The sequence below is a fragment of the Mastomys coucha genome, unplaced genomic scaffold (genome assembly GCF_008632895.1).
Source record: "Mastomys coucha isolate ucsf_1 unplaced genomic scaffold, UCSF_Mcou_1 pScaffold23, whole genome shotgun sequence".
Taxonomy (NCBI): Eukaryota; Metazoa; Chordata; class Mammalia; order Rodentia; family Muridae; genus Mastomys; species Mastomys coucha.
The window spans coordinates 98560970-98578960 of NW_022196906.1; the positions used below are offsets into that span (position 1 = coordinate 98560970).

The 17991-nt window shown below is 40.3% G+C and overlaps 1 protein-coding gene across 1 annotated transcript in view; it reads left to right on the top strand.

Moving 5' to 3' along the window:
• Cpne4 (copine 4) overlaps positions 1 to 17991 on the top strand; it is a 466654-nt gene that overhangs the window by 293866 nt on the left and 154797 nt on the right. The window contains exon 3 of the mRNA XM_031344408.1: positions 14788 to 14967. Within this exon, the coding sequence (XP_031200268.1) occupies positions 14788 to 14967 (180 nt within the window). The remainder of the gene's footprint in view (positions 1 to 14787; positions 14968 to 17991) is intronic.

Genomic DNA, 17991 nt, shown 5'->3' on the forward strand with positions numbered 1-17991 from the left:
TAGGATTGGTAAAGGTCTTTTCCCAATCTGTTGGTTGCCATTTTTGTCCTATTGACAATGTCCTTTGGCTTACAGAAGTTTTGCATTTTTATGAGGTCCCATTTGTCGATTGTTGATTTTAGAGCATAAGCCATTGGTGTTCTGTTCAGGAATGTTTCCCATGTGTCCATGTATTTGAGGCTTTTCCCCACTTTCTCTTCTATTAGACTCAGTGTATCTGGTTTTATATGGAGGTCCTTGTTCCTCTTGGACGTCAGCTTTGTACAGAGATAAGAGTGGATTAATTTGCATTCTTCTACATCTAGACTGCCAGTTGAACAAGCACCTTTTGTTAAAAATGCTTTCTTTTTTCCCCCCACTGGATGGTTATAGCTCCTTTGCCAAAAATCAAATGACCATAGGTATGTGGATTCATTTCTGGTTCTTCAATTCTATTCCATTGATCTACCTGCCTGTCATTGTACCAATACCATGCAGTTTTTTAATCACTATTGCTCTGTAGTACAGCTTGAGGTCAGGGATGCTGACTCCCCCATAAGTTCTTTTATTGTTGAGAATAGTTTTCACTCTCCTGGGTCTTTTGTTATTCCAAATGAATTTGAGAATTGCTCTTTCTAACTGCATGAAGAATTGAGTTGGAATTTTGATGGGGATTGCATTGAATCTTTAGATTGCTTTCAGCACGATGGCCATCTTTATTATATTAATCCTGCCAATCCATGAGCATGGGAGATCTTTCCATCTTCTGAGGTCTTCTTTGATTTTTTTTTCTTTAGAGACTTGAAGTTCTTGTCATACAGATCTTACACTTGTTTGGTTAGAGTCACACCACCAAGATATATTATATTGTTGGTGACTATTGTAAAAGGTGTCATTTCCCTAATTTGTTTCTCAACTCGTTTATCCTTTGAGTATAGGAAGACTATTGATTTGTTTGAGTTAATTTTACATCCAGCCACTTTGCTGAAGTTAGTTATCAGCTGTAGTAGTTCTCTGGTGGGATTTTTGGAGTCACTTAAGTATACTGTCATATCATCTGCAAATAGTGATATTTTGACTTCTTCCTTTCCAATTTGTATCCCTTTGACCTCCTTTTGTTGTCTAGTTGCTCAAGCTAGAACTTCAAGTACTCTACTGAATAGATAGGGAGAGAGTGGGTAGCCTTGTCTAGTCCTTGATTTTAGTGGGATTGCTAAAAGTTTCTCTCCATGTAGTTTGATGGTGGCTACTGGTTTGCTGTATATTACTTTCATTATGTTTAGGTATGGGCCTTGAATTCCTGATCTTTCCAAGACTTTTAACATGAAGGGATGCTGAATTTTGTCAAATGCTTTTTCAGCATCTAATGAAATAATCATGTGTTTTTTTAAAATTTGTTTATGTAGTGGATTAAATTGTTATTCCAAATGAAATTTGGAATTCCAAATGAATTTGAGAATTGCTCTTTCTAACTGCATGAAGAATTGAGTTGGAATTTCCAAATATTGAACCATCTCTGCATCCCTGGGATGAAGCCTACTTGATCATGGTGATTGATTGTTTTGATATGTTCTTGAATTCAGTTTGCAAGAATTTTATTGAATATTTTTGCATCAATATTCATAAGGGAAATTGGTCTGAAGTACTCTTTCTTTGTTGGGTCTTTATCTGGTTTTGGTATCAGTGTAACTGTGTAGTGTTACAAATCTGTTTTTATTTTGTGGAATAGATTGAAGAGTATTAGTATTAGGTATTCTTTGAAGGTTGATAGAATTCTACACTAAACCCATCTGACCTCGAACTTTTTTTTTTTTTTTGGTTAGGAGACTTTTAATGACAGCTTCTGTTTCTTTAGAGGTTATGGTTTATATGATTCTGATTTAACTTTGATATTTTGTATCTGTCTAAACAAATTGTCCATTTCATCCAGATTTTCCAGTTTTGTTGAATATAGGCTTTTGTAGTAGGATCTGATGATTCTTTGAATTTCCTTAGTATCTGTTGTTATATCTATCTCCCTTTTCATTTCTGATTTTGTTAACTTGGATACTGTCTCTGTGCCCTCTGGTTAGTCTGTCTAAGGGTTTATCTTTCTTGTTGATTTTTCTCAAAGAACCAACTCCTAGTTTTGTTGATTCTTTGTTTCATTCTTTTTGTTTCTACTTGGTTCATTTCAGCCCTGAGTTTGATTATGTCCTGCCATCTCCTCCTCTTGGGTGTAGTTGCTTCTACAGTTTCTTTCTGGAGACACTCAGAGATATGAGTTTTCCTCTTAGCACTGCTTTCATTGTGTCCCATAAGTTTGGGTATGTTGTGCCTTCAGTTTCACTAAACTCAAAAAGTCTTTAATTTCTTTATTTCTTCCTTGACCAAGTTATCATTGAGTAGGGTATTGTGTAGCTTCCCTGTATATATGAGCTTTCTGTTGTTTGTGTTGCTATTGAAGACCAGCCTTAGTCCATGGTGATCTGATAGGATGCATGGGATTATTTCAATCTTCTTGTATCTATTGAGGCCTGTTTTGTGACTGATTATATGGTCAATTTTGGAGACAGTACTATGAGGTACTGAATAGAAGGTATATTCTTTTGTTTTGGGATGGAATGGTCTATAGATATCTGTTAAATTCATTTGGTCCATAACTTCTCTTAGCTTCACTGTGTCTCTGCTTAATTTGTGTTTCCATGATCTGCCCACTGATGAGAGTGGGGTGTTGAAGTCTCCCACAATTATTGTGTGAGGTGCAATGTGTGCTTTGAGCTTTAGTAAAGTTTCCTTTATGAATGTGGGTGCCCTTTCATTTGGAGCATAGATGCTCAGAATTGAATTGATCTTCTTGGTAGATTTTTTCCTTTGATGTGTGGGAAGTACCCTTCCTTATCCTTATGATAACTTTTGGTTGAGAGCTGATTTTAATCGATATTAGAATGGCTACTCCAGCTTGTTTCTTGGTACCATTTCCTTGGAAAAAAAATGTTTTCCAGCCCTTTACTCTGAGGTAGTGTCTGTCTTTAACACTGAAGTGCATTTCCTGTATGGAATAAAATGCTGGGTCCTGTTTATGTATCCAATCTGTTAGTCTGTCTTTTTATTGGGAAATTGAGTCCATTGATATAAAGAGATATTAAGGAAAAGTGATTGTTGCTTCCTGTTTTTTTTTATGTTATTTTTATGTTTGTGTGGTTATCTTCTTTTGTGTTTGTTGAAAGAAGATTACTTTCTTGCTTTTTATGGGGTGCAGTTTCCCTCCTTGTGTTGGTGTTGTCCTTTGTAGGGCTTGATTTGTGAAAATATATTGTGTAAATTTGGTTTTTTCATGGAATATCTTGGTTTCTTCATCTATGGTAATTGAGAGCTTTGGTCAGTTTAGTAGCCTGGGCTGGCATTTGTGTTTTCTTAGGGTCTGTATGACATCTCCCCAGGATCTTTTAGCTTTCACAGTCTCTGGTGTAATTCTGATAGGTCTGCCTTTATATGTTACTTCACCTTTTTCCCCTACTGCTTTTAAAAGTCTTTCTTTGTTTTGTGCATTTGGTGTTTTGACTATTATGTGACAGGAGGAATTCCTTTTCTGGTCCAATCTATTAGGAGTTCTGTAGGCTTCTTGTATGTTCATGGGCATCTCCTTTTTTAGGTTCGTGAAGCTTTCTTCTATAATTTTGTTTAAGATATTTACTGGCCCTTCAAGTTGGGAGTTTTCACTCTCTTCTATACCTATTATCCTTAGGTTTGGTCTTCTCATTGTGTCCTGGATTTCCTAGATGTTTTGAGTTAGGATCTTTTTGCCTTTTGCCTTTTCTTTGACTGTTGTGTCAATATTTTCTATGTTATCTTCTGCACCTGAGATTCTTTCTTCTATCTCTTGTATTCTGTTGGTGATGCTTGCTTGCATCTATGATTCCTGATCTCTTTCCTAGGTTTTCTATCTCCAGGGTTGTCTCCCTTTGTGATTTCTTTATTGTTTCTCCTTCCATTTTTAGATCTTGGGTGGTTTTGTTCAATTCCTTCACCTGTGTGGTTGTGTTTTCCTGTAATTCCTTAAGGGATTTTTGTGTTTCCTCTTTAAGGGCTTCTTATTTACTTGTGTTCTCCTGTATTTCTTCAAGGAAGTTATTTATGCCCTTCTTAAAATCCTCTATCATCATCATGAGATGTGTTTTTAAATCAGTCATGCTTTTCTGGTTTGTTGGGGTATCCAGGGCTCTCTGGGATGGAAGAACTGGGTTCTGATGATGCCAAGTAACCTTGGTTTCTGTTGCTTATGTTCTTGCCCTTGCCTCTCACCATCTAGTTATATCTGGTGTTAGCTGGTCTTGCTGTCTCTGACTTTGGTTTGTCCCTCCTGCAAGCCTGTGTTTTGCTACTCCTGGGAGACCAGTTCTCTCTGGGAGGAATGTGGGACAGGGTCAGCTCTGAGGTGCAGACAGAAACCAGAAGGATCCTGTCCCAGGCCATTCCTTGGTTCCTGTGTCCTGATGGCTCTAGTAGGGTCCCTCTTGAGCCAGGAATTTGAGCAGAAGTGGTAGTCTTACCTGTGCTGACAGGTATGTCAGCACTTCTGGGAGACCAGCTCTTTCCCAGCTGTATTTGGGTATGGAGTACTGTGGCACGGGATCAGTTCTAGGCACAGCCCAGTGCTTGATGCTTAACATTTCTTTAAGTGCTTCTTACCTATTAGAGTTTTCTCTGTTAAGAATTCTTGTTTAGCTCTGTACTCCATTTTCTAATTGGGTTAAGCTTCTTGAGTTCTTTTTACATTTTGGATACTAGTCCTCTGTCAGGTGTAGGGTTGTTGCAGACCTTTTCCTAATCTGTAGGCTGCTGTTTTGTTCTATTGATTATGTCCTTAGCCTAGCAAAAGCTTTTCAGTTTCATGAGGTCCCATTTATTAATTATTGATCTTAGTGCCTGAGCTATTGGTGTTCTGTTCAGGAATTTGTCTCTTGTGTTAATGTGTCCAAGACATTTCCCCAGTCTCTCTTCTATTAGATTTAGTGTTTTATGTTGAGGTCTCTGATCCACTTGAACTTGAGTTTTATGCAGGGTGATAAATACTGGTCTATTTGCATTCTTATACATGCAGATATCCAGCACCACTTGTTGAAAATGCTTTCTTTTTTTTTTCCCATTGTATGGTTTTAGCTTCTCTGTAAAAAAAAAAAAAAAAATCAAGTGTCTATAGGTTTGTGCTCTTGCTTCTGGGTATTTAATTCTATTCCATTGATAGACCTGTGTGTTTTTATGCCAATACCATGAAGGTTTTATTACTATTGCTCTGTAGTATAGCTTGAAATCAGGGATGGTGATACCACCAGTTCTTTTACTATACAGGATTGTTTTAACTATCCTGGATTTTGTTATTTTTCTATATGAGGTTGAAAATTGTTCTTTCAAGGTCTGTAAAGGATTGTGTCAAGATTTTGATGGGAATTGTATTGAATCTATAGATTTGTTTTGGTAAGGTGTCCATATTTACTATCCAGTCATACTGATTCATGAGCATAGGAGAGCTTTCCATTATTTGATATCTCCTTCAATTTCTTTCTTCAGAGACTTGAAATTTTGTCATATAGGTCTTTCCTTGGTTGGTTAGAGATACACCAATATTTTTTTTTATTTGCAGGTATTATAAAAAGTATTATTTCCCTAATTTCTTTCTTAGCCTGTTTATATTTTGTATAAAGGACTACTGATCTTTTGTTTTTAGTTAATTTTGTATCCAGCTACTTTGCCAAAGGTGTTTATCAGCCATAGGCGTTCTCATATAGAATTGGGGGGGGTCACTTATGTATACTATCATATACTATATACCACATACAATACTTCATACATCATACAGCACATATCATATCATATCATGTATCACATATCAATCAATCATGCTATATATCATATATCATATATGCAAATAGTGATACTTTGACTTCTTCTTTTCTAATTTGTATCCTTTCATTCTCCTTTAGTTGTCTTATTGCTCTAGCTAAGATCTTCAGCTACTATGTTGAACTGATGCAAGCATGCAACCTTGTTTTGTCCCTATTTTAATGGAATTGCTTTACTACCTCATTAATTTGACATTGGCTGTTGACTTGCTGTATGTTGACTTTATTATGTTTAGGTATGTACTTGTATCCCTGATCTCTTCAAGACTTTTAACACAAAGCACTGCTGGATTTTGTCAAAGGCTTTTTCAGTATCTAATGAGATGATCACTTGGTTTTTGTTCTTCAGTTTGTTTATATGGTAGAGTATGCTGATGGATTTTCCTATATTGCACCATGCCTGCCTTCCCTTCATGATGAGGCCTACTTGACCATGGTGGATGATGCTTTTGATGCGTTCTTGGATTTGGTTTGCAAGTATTTTATTGAGTAATTTTGCATCGATACTCATAAGGTCTTTGTATGGTTTACCTATCAAGGTGACTGTGGCCTCATAGAGTGAGATTGCCAATGTTCTTTCTGTTTCTATTTTGTGGAATAGTTTGAAGAGTATTGCTATTCACTCTTCTTTGAAAGGTTTTTTTTTTTTTTTCTGGATGAAAAATTTTAATGACTGCTTCTATTTATAGTACCATTTACATTGTTTACCTGATCTTGATTTAACTTTGGTAAGTGGTATCTGTCAAGAAAATCATCCATTTTGTTTAGATTTTCCAATTTTGTGAGGTACAGACTTTTGAAGTAGGACTCAATGATTCTTTGGATTTCCTCAGGTCTGTAGGTATGTCTCCCTTTTCATTTCTTATTTTGTTGATTTGGATATTGCCTCTCTGGCTTTCAGTTAGTTTTGTTAAGGGTTTATCTCTCTTCTTGATTTTCCCAAAGAACCAGCTCTTGGTTTCATTGGTTCTTTATATGTTTCTTTTCTTTGTTTCTAATTTATTGATTTCATCCCTGAGTTTGATTATTTCCTGCCATCTACTCCTCTTGGAGGTGTTTGCTTCTTTTCTAGAATTTCAGAATTGTTTTAGAATTTTCAGGTGTGCTTTTAAATTGCTAGTATTAGATGTCTCCAGTTTCTTTATGAAGGCAATAATGCTATGAAAAGACAGCTAATATAATACTGAAAAGTGGACTCTTTTGTGATAGAATTTTCTTAAGCACTCTGGATCTGGAACATCTCTGTCTCTCAAGGGCCACCTTAGCGAGATCCCCATCTAAACTGGAAGAACTTAAGGAGGCAAGCTAGGGTGATGGCTCTGTAGGTAAATTGCTTGCTGCCTGCATATGAGGCCCAAAGGTGAGAACTCACAGCTCCCACAGAAAAAGATTGTCCAGTAGGATGCCACTGTGGCTTCAGCACGTGGAGAGGATAAGGGGACCAGAGGATCCCAATGGCTTTGCTACTCAACCTGTCAGGTTATAATATTGAGATCCAGAAAAAAAGAGAGAGAAGTGATTAAGGAAGACATCCTAATGTTAACCTCTGGTTTACATATGCACTTACAAGAGCAAGTACAACTACACACACACACACACACACACACACACACACACACACACACACTTACATATCCACTCACAAGATGAAATACAACTGCACACACACACACACACACACACACTCACTTACATATCTGCTCACAAGATGAAATACAACTGCACACACACACACATATCTACTCACAAGATGAAATACAACTGCACATACACAATTACACATGCACTCACAAGAGTGAGTACACCTGCACACACACACACTTACACCTGCACGCACACACACATACACCTGCACACACACACTCTTACACCTGCACACACACTCTTACACATGTACTCACAAGTGAAAGTACGCCTGCACACACACACATACACACTTACACATGCACTTAGCAAGAGCAAGTACACCTGCACACACACACCTGCACACACACAATTACACCTGCACACACACACTTAAGAGGAAATATACCTGCATGCACATATACACATATGCCCGAATGCACACACATGCGTGAACTTGAGTAAAATAAAGCAGGCTGAAGAAGGAGGATGAAAAAGCTTAAGACCCAAGACCCAGAAAGTCCCTGCTAGACACTCATAGGTCACATTGAAAAGACTTTTAAGAGATAACTCCCCCGTTGGAATTGGAGATGAAAAGAGTGTTTTTCTCTCACAGAACATGTGGAATGTTGATTGATCAAGCTGGCCAGAAATAGTTGTGGGGTGACAATATCTAAATAGATGTGTCCTCTCTAAGAGTGGAGGTGTGCCTCAGGTTAGAGCTCTTAGGGAAATTCTAGTTACAAACCTTCACTTCATAGTTGGGTCGGTTGCATAATTAACCTCTCCAACCTGTGTCTCCTCATGTGTAAACACTGGGCGCTGATTCATGGTGTTGGAATGGCTCTATGGGAGGAGGTTGCAAAGAGGTTAGAGGAGCTGTGGTGCTCCCTATGTGTTCTGCAGATGTGTCCTATGACCCATACTGAACTAGGGTGATACTGACTTAGGGGGATGCTGCTGAAGGGAAGGGACCATGGGAGCCACAGCTAGAGGTTTCCAAATCTTAAAAGCCACAAAACTCATTAGGAGACACCAGCCACACAGGTTCACCCGTGTATAAGACTTTTACATTATGTTTGATCCCAGAGAAGTTAAATATTCACAGGTAGACAACAAAATGTAAAAATACCATAGAACCAGTCAGCATTCTGGGGAAAAAAAAGTTAGTGAAGGGTCCCTGTTGGCCTGTACAGGTGGGATTGAAGGAATAATCAGATGTTTCAGTGTTCTGAAATAGCAATGCTAAGAAGCCTCCTCTCTCACTGGGACATGCCGCTGGGGGTGGGGAGGGATGGATTGGAGAGCTGTTGTTATTCCTGGCACTCTGCCAGAATAGCAGATAACTGGGCTTGATGGTGGGGTGAGGGACATGGTCATTGCCAGATTTGCTACACAGAGAAAGGAGGAAGCAATCCAAATCTACCAGCCTATTTCCTTAGCTTTCAAGGATGTAGAAATGTATTAGTGTACAAAGTGTGAGCACACGAAGTCTCACATGCATGGGCGGTCTGGTTCATCTGGCTCGAACTCTCCTTCTGCTTTGGAATGAGTCAACACTGCTGATGATAAGTTACTGGCTCTAAAACTTAACTACACGTTGGAATCACCTAGGTAGATTTGTGAACTGCTAGTGACTACGTTTTGCCCCTAGATAATCTTAATTTAATTGGTCTGGAGACCCCAAAGTAGCTTTAAGATGTAGCAAAGCTTGAGAATTACTGCCCTATATTGAAATCAGCTGGGAATCGCCACGCACCTTAAGTGAGCACATGCGTATCACACAGGCTTTCATTAAACCAGAAGGAGATAGAGCTGAGACAAGCTATAATTGTATTTAAATCTAATATAATTACATTCGTGTAATTTTTTAGAAATTACTTCTTATGTTCCACTGGCTGCATTTCAAATTTTAAAAGATGCATATGGCTTGTGTCTGCCTTTTGAACCATACAGAACATCATGGAAAGTTCTATGAATCAACTCTAAGAAACCGGCAGGACTTCTAAGGTATGCCTTGAGCAGATGCTCAAGGTAATAAGGCTTGGGACAGAAATCAGGAAACCTGAGTCTCAGAAATTGAACATCCATGAGAGAGAGAAGTAAACTGTGGAGAACAGAGGCACTGGGCACCTGAAGACATATGTGATGGTTCGTGCATGTGCCAGCCATGGGATGATTGGATGCTCCAATTGCATAGAGCCTGTAGCCTACGAAGCTGGTAGTGAAGGAAGTGGAACCCCAAGGCAACTGGCACTAAGCCAAGTGGCATTCATGTCATTGACTTCAGAACTACACTTCCAGGCAAGGTGGTGCAATTCTGCTGGCTGCTTTGGACAACATCAGAGCCCCAGATGCTGTCCATCATGGCAGCAGCATCCATCTCTGTGGTCAATGGCAGGTTGATTCCAGGGCCTCCATGCAGAACATCTCCAGCACCTGAGGCTCATATATTGAAATGATCAAGTGCACAGCAGAGGACTCGATGAACTGCTAGCTGGGGAGGGGGAGTGCCTTGATACCCTGCTCAGTCTGCTCCAGAGGGCTGGAAGGATTTCCATCAGGGTAGCTGAAGAATGTCAGTCTGTGAGGCACCAGGCTGAATGTTTCTAGAAAGAAGGGTGCATTCATTTTCCAGGGTTGCTTTAAGTAAGTGACACTAGGTGGGTAGCTTAATGGACACATGAATTCCTGCAGGTGCTGGGCAACAGTTGAGGTCCTGAGACAGAGAACTATTCTTTCTGCTAGCCCAGTCATCTGTTTTATTATAGAAGCTTTATGTGGCTTAATATGCCCTCTTGGAAGTTAATATGGTTTGAAAAATTGCCTGCAATAAATCCTTTCTTTCTTGCACATAAGCTTATCCGTTCTTCATTCAGAGAAAATTAGTTTCTCTCTATCCACCCTAAATAAATATGGGAAGAAAGTACTTAAAGAATATCAGTCTGAGGGAGTATCTAGTTTGGAGCCTGCCCTGAGGACATGGTGAAGTCCTTTGGTCTACGATGTCATTATTTACTAGGGCCTGTTGGAAACAAGGGTCTTTATTTTGGAAACCCTAGTGCCCTCTGACTGGCCTCAGTGGCTGATTCCTACGGTCACTCCCTTCACACTCACATCAACAAAAAATCTAAATTTACATTATTTATTTATTCATTCATTTATTTAGGAGCATGCTTGTCACAGTCTCTGTGCAGAAGCCAAAGACTGGCAAGAGTCTCCTTTTACCATGTTGGACCTAGAGTTGAAACTCAAGTCCTGAGGCTTGATGGCAAGAACCTTTATGGAGAAAAGCCTCAAGTTTGTAAGGCCAGAGGTTAACATAGAGGTTAAACACATGAGCTCCAGAGCTCAGCTGCCCGGGTTCAAATCCACCCTTGTTATTGCAAGCTGTGTATAAATGAAAACGTTATGGATGGCTTCTCTCTTCATCCCACCATAGTCTAACTACCTTTGCCTTTCCAGGGATGGACATGAACAAACATGAAATAAGGGCCAGGTGATGCAGTCAGTCAGCATGCTGAGTTGAAGATCCTACACTGCATCCATCACCCTGTACATATGACAATAAATTGTCTCAGCTGGAAAAGGGTACAAAGGTTCCTGGCATGACTGCTGCAAAAAGCTGCAGATGTGACTCAAGTGGGTAAAGGCACCTGCAGCCTAGCCTAGTGACAGGAGTTCGATTCTCCAGATCCACATAATAGGAAGAGAGAATGGACTCCTACAAGGTGTCATTTAACATATGTACATGTACATGTTATGTACATGCACACACGCACATGCACACACACACACATATACCAATTACAAATTATTTAAATGGATAAGAGTATGTCTTGAAATTTCTAAAGCAATATGAATATATCAATCACGATGGCCAGGGAAGACAGGGGCTGAATAAGCATTAATGCCTTTGCAAAGTGGATGACAGAGAGCAAGCAAGTTTAAACACACTTTAACAAGAAGAGCCTCACCTCATGGGCAGCAGCTTATTTCACAAGGACTGGCAAGCACAATTGCCTAGAACACACAGAAAACATTGGTGTGCAATCCCAACCCCTGGGCGGTACAGAACTGGCTGGATTGCTGGGCCCTACCCTCTACCCACTGTTCCCCTGCTGGAGCTGGCAGTTCCGGTTAGTAAGGATCTTTAGAGACGCTTGCCTTGAACGTGACACCCCTTATTAAGAAACATGAGCAACTCAAGGCTATTGCTCTGGGGAACCCTGTCTTGAGCCTCCAGAAGAGATAATGGATCTCTCATAATGACTGTGGATGCAGAATGCTTAAAGCCACCTTTTCCTACAGATTTAGCATTGTGAGCACTCGCCTCAACACCTTCCCTCTGTGTCAAAAAAACTGATGCTCTTGTGGTTCCAAGTGGCTGCTGTTTATCCTTGGAGATCAAGTATTTTCATAAAGTAAATCTGTATTGCTTCATTTCTTCCCATTTTTTCTCATTTCCTGGGGGTGGGGGTCACGTGCTGGTGGTTTACCTTGGATAGCCTATTTGAGATGTGTAGCTTAATATTAACATGAATCATAGCTCTCTGTGTGAATTACACTTAAAAATTAAAGTGTGATCCATTTGTGTCGACTGAAGTTTCTAATACAAAAACAAAGACCAAGTTCCATCCACTGTCTCTTATCACTTGAGCCTGCCCAAGACACTGAAGGTATTTTCTCTTCTCTGAAGATGTCAAATCTACCTATATCCTATTTCTCTATCAAAAGATACCATGGAAGTATACTTAAACCTCTCATTTTGTGGTTCATTATTTTATGCATTCAGACCAGATGTTAAAACACAACGCGTCTCTCAGGGCCAAATGGAGCCATTCCTTGAGGGAGAAGAGCCTGGAAGGACATGTCAGGCCTGTGGTGTAGATGCCCTGTCTCAGTGTGGAAGTCTCTGACTATTGAGGAATGCAAGAAGCTCACCAGCTGTTACAGTATCTCCTTCCAAATGTAGAACAGTAGAAACCACCCTTTATACATTGGAGATGAAGGAGAAAACGCATGGACTAAAGGCAAAGAATTGCTTTCATGTCCCCTTAACTGGTGATCCACAAATTTGTAAACTCTGATGTCCACCATTACTCAAAACTAGAAAAACTCAGGTCAGGAATTATGCAAGTAAATTTTTATACTTCTGGCACAGTCAGTGATAATATCAGCCCTGTTCCCAAAGTGAATGTGTGTGTGTGTGTGTGTGTGTGTGTGTGTGTATACTGACATGTATGTATATGTATAACATGTATGAGTAAAATTCTGCTAAAATAGGAATGGAGTCTTCATAAGGTGCCAGAATAGTCAAATAATGACCAACTTGTAAAATCCCAAGCATAGTGGACTAGAGATGGCTTTCTGCTGCATATGACATGACAAAAACTATGTGTTCTTTTTCCTTGAAACCTGGATTGTTCATCTGCCTGTGTGCGATGGGTGGGGTCCCTCACCTATAGGTTCTCTCAAACAGTCCAGCATGGGAAGGCAAGTGACTAGGACCAGGGTCAAGGCATTACACCTTAGTGTTGGAGTAAGCATGAGACTCACTTTGTGGAGCAGTGTGGTCATGGATGACAGCATAAAGGACTTCTTCCCTCTGGAAGATTATTATTTCCTCTTATTTATGTGAGAGTAAGAGAAGTGGTGTTATAATTTGTGCTAAGAACCAGCACTTGAGAGAGAGTCAGAAGACTACATCTCTATTTGAAAGCTAGCATAGTGCAAGAACAGCAGGCTCCAGTTGATTTGTGAAATGTGAAAGAATTGGTTGCTCCCATTGGACCATGCTACAGGAACTGGGAAACATTTTTTTTCAGGCTTCCAAGAATATAAATGGCTTTGTGTGTTTTCACTTGTGACAAACTCAAAGGGAAAGAACCTTTAATGGTCCAGAGCTGGACAGGAAACAGATGGCCGAACCAGAGAGTCCAATCCTGGAGACTGAACTCTGGAGAATTAAGCTCTCCCAGGATAATGGCATGGAGAAAGCACAGGATAGCAGGACAGCAGGGAGCTACAGCAGAATGCCATTACTACACTTCATGTTAAGGGACAAGACATGGGACCAAAAGACCAGATATGACAGTGTGTGCCTATAATCCCAGCACTCAGGGAGAAACTGAAGCAGGAAGATTGTGATAAATTCTAGGTCTACCTAGATACATAGTTAATTCCTACACAGTCTGGGCTACAAAAAATGATTTTGTCTGAAAAAATAAATGAAAAAATGGAGCTGGAAGAGATGATTCAGTGGAAGGTCCGAGTTTAGTTCCTAGTGCCTACATCAGATGATTCATAATGACTCCACCTCTGGGGGACACAACACTGCCTTCTAGACTCTGCCAGCATCCACTCCCATATAAACATACGCAAAGATATACTTGTACATAAAATTAATAAAAAAATCTTTAAAACAATCTAAACAGTAACAAAGCATGAGATGGAATGGAGGCATAGAAGGGTGAGGGTTTATATCCCCAAGACCTAGCATATGATCTTTGGCAGCATCTGTATGTATAAAGGCAGCCTGAATCTCTCTGTTCTCGAACTTCCTCATCCCATGCCCCATCCTCCCTCTGGTGCACCCCTCCTAGACAACAGCCTAGGAAATTCAATGTGTAGATTCAGTCTCCTCATAGAACAATACAGCATGTTACAACCCTGGATCTAAGAGAAAGGGGCAAACAGAGGCAGAAAGAATTACAGCTCATGGCACATTGGAACAGTATGTCTATTCTTCTAATTGACATTTTGCAGATGAGAAAACCAAGGGTCACTAATTGTAGTAAACCAGTAAATGTCTACCTAATGAAGAACATACTTGAGAACAAAGGCAGCTGACTTTCGCTCTAATAGACCCCTCTTTGTTGCCCTGAGAATCATGAGTTGGAAACCCCAATTAGAGTAGACTTGGCTAAAAGGAGACAGCTAGCCTACCATTTTCTATGACTGTGCCCAGCAGACATCACTAATTGATCACAGATGTCTTTCCTACTGAGCCCGGATATGCTCTCAGACTCTCTTGCACTAATGATGATCTCATCTTGTTCTGTCACCTAATCCATATAAGATGATTAAAATGTCCAAATAAAGAACCTCCAACTGTTTGTGATGTCTGGTAAAATTGAGCTTAGCTCATTCAAGTGGCTTGTGGAGTTTCAGTTTGCTAGCCCTAGTGACTCTTGGGAGGGTTTTTATAGTTTGGAGTAAGAGGATGCACCACAAGATTAATTTGCTTGAAGGTCAGTACTAAAAGTCCTAACCCCTGTGGGCTTCCTTTTTCTCCTTTCAGGTGGACAGGACAGAGGTGATTCGTACCTGCATAAACCCAGTGTACTCAAAGCTGTTTACAGTGGACTTTTATTTTGAAGAGGTCCAACGTCTCCGGTTTGAAGTCCATGACATCAGCAGCAACCACAATGGGCTGAAGGAGGCTGACTTCCTGGGTGGCATGGAGTGCACACTTGGCCAGGTAGACAGAAGATGTGTTTTGTCTCCTCCACCTCAGCCTTTACTCCCCTCTTCTGATCCTTGCTCTCTTTTAGTGGTCATTAGTGGTCATTTCCTCTGACCAGATCTTTACTCTGGTTTTCCTTTAGTGGTCATTTTCTTTAAACTATACCATTTTCCAACATTTCCTAGGAGCTGTTATATCAATTACATGTACAAGAGGGTGATCATGCAAGTTTATGCAGTTGCTTATTTTGCAAAGTTAATTATCTCTCATCTTGAATGTCCTCATTGTGTTGGTCATGTATACAACAAATGCATATGCAGCACTACTACATCCACTATTCTTGTGTCTGTTAGAGCCATCCCATTGCCCCATGACAAATTTCCCATCTCCTAAATGATCTGGAAGATTCCCACACATAGACTGTTCCTCATTCAAATTTATGCAAAGTCTCTGGAGACAAAAATTAAAATGAACCAAGAAGGGGACTAAATGCTTGGTGATTAAATAGATACTGTAATTTAACCCCTAATGGGAATGAGACCTGAATACCACCATTATGTTCCTGTGATAAGGGAAAAACCAGACCCAGAGTGCTTAAGTGACCTGCCCGTGGTTCTCAACCTCTGGGTCTCAACCCCCACAAGTATCAAACAGCTGAGTCTGAGTCCCATGCTTGCAAAGTCTGAGAATCCAGTCTTTATTTGTTGGGTTGGTGAGAAGGAAAAGAGAGGTCTGGCATCTCCAAACTCATAAGCTGTTTTTCTTGAACAAGTGTTTCTTCTGAAACTGCAGAGTGAAATATAATTCAGGTTTTCTGTTTTTGCAACCTCAGAGCCCAGTGTATATGATGGGTGGTTGTTGAATGCTTTCTAGAATTCCATGGTAGCCAGTTTCTGGAAGCCTTGGGTCTGTTTAATATCCCTTGTTTAGGGGCTAAGGGGTTTTCCTTTAGAAGAGAGGGATCAAGGTACAAACCTGTTCCGAGCCTCCAAAATAAATTCAGCTGTGTAGAAAATGAAAGTGTGGTCCATATGCTCAAATGCATCACTGTATGTCATGTTCTGGGCCCTTACCCTAATGTTGTGGGCCTTCAGGAAAGGACCAAGCTTTGTGGGAAAACAAAAATAAAAATCGTGGTTCAGGGTAGGCAGAGGAAGAAGGGGAACTCTCCCAGGAAGAAAGCTGTGTGAACTAGTCTGAAGATCAGGTGAGTGTGCCAGGGGTGTGGGTTAGGAGGAGCCTGGTGTCACTGAGCCAGGCCAGATGCCTACTTTCTGTAAAACAGTAAAGATTGAACTTCAAAGCTCTTTGCAGCTGGAGCCTCCAACTAAGGCGCTGTGGTACACTGTCATTTGTAGAGTTGCAGGTATTTGTCACAAAGAGGAACTCCAAATTCTAGAAGCCTAATGTCCCAGCAAACCTCCATTCCTTCCCTGCCTCAGGAAGAAAAATCTGTGAGGAAAAGTTAGCCTAGAAGGCAAGGTGGGTGCTCACCCTCCCGCAAGGTCCTGTGTTCCCATGTGGGTGCTTGCCCCCCTGCCCTGGCAAGACCCTGTGTTCCCATGTGGGTGCTTGCCCCCTGCCCTGGCAAGGTCCTGTGTTCCCATGTGGGTGCTCGCCCTCCCGCAAGGTCCTGTGTTCCCATGTGGGTGCTTGCCCTCCCGCAAGCCACTTGCTGGAAGAAATTTCTCCCACTGGAAAAGAGAGCTGACTCAGAATGCCTTCGTTAGCCTTTTCCAGGAAATACAGAGTTTGCTTTCACAGGAACACACTATATTCCCTTTAAAAAAAGCCAAAGGCCAGATGCAGAAATTCCCCCAAGGAGAGGCAGAGAGAGAAATAGAAGACAACTGATAGAATCACTCTGCAGGCTTCTTAAAAGACTTGATTATAGAGAATTTGAGAATTTTGCTAAGACAGTATCATTTAGGTACAAATGAAATGGACAACTTATGGGTTTTGTGTGTAGCTCTGTTTAGGTTTTTAAAACAAGTGGTCAGCTCTAAAAATTATATGTATTGGAACCTTTAGATGAACTCAGTAGGTTGAATTTATGTGCAATAACACATACATACACACACACACATGCACACACACACAAATACATACATGCATACATGTGTGTGTGTGTTAATCTAATAACTGAAGAAGAATTCATGAATTTGAGAATGAGTAAGGAGATAGCAGAAGAATTAGTTGAAGGAGGAATAGAAATGATATAAAGCAATGTTTTAAAAAACCAAAGATGGTTTAAAAATGATATATTTAAATACATCAGTGAGCCTTGGTAAGATTCTACCTCAGACACTGGGCTTCTTTTATATAGATGAAAGTTGTCTTTATCACAGGAAATAAAGATCTAGGTAGAAGTCATATGGATAAATGTCTTTTTTCATTCAAATTTTTAATAATTTCACCTGTGAAACAACCCTGAACCTCTATTTTAGTTCCTTACAAGGTTCATATTTCCAAAAGCCAGCAAATCTGTGGCCCTGTTTTGTGCTAGCTATTGTACTAGAGGTCAACAATATAAAAGCAATTGAAGACAGCATCCCTGCCTTCAATCATGTCAAATCTAGTTCAGTTAAAGTTGGGGAGGCAAAGGTCTGAGCAGGAAAATTACAACTATTATAGGGAATTACAGATCCAAGGCTGGCCACTAGGAGGTGGTTGGTGTGTGTGTGTGTGTGTGTGTGTGTGTGTGTGTGTGTGTGTGTTAAAGGTGGTAGTTTGTAGGGAAGGCTTCCCAAGGACAGTGGCACTTACACTGAAATAAGTACTGAAAGTGGCACTTCCCCACAGATGAGAAGATAACACACAAGCCTCTAGATTGAAGAAGAAGCTGGCCCTATGATAGAGAGCACCTTTGTTTGATTTCATCAAGACACTAACTCTGAAATAGGAGGCAAGAAGGGTCGAGACACCAGAATGGCCTGAAAAAGCGATTCCACGAAAGAAAATCAGCCCTCAAGGGTGTGTGATCAAGCCATCTGCCAAAGTGTGTGACTAGAGCCAAATTCTATTAGGAACATTCTGGAA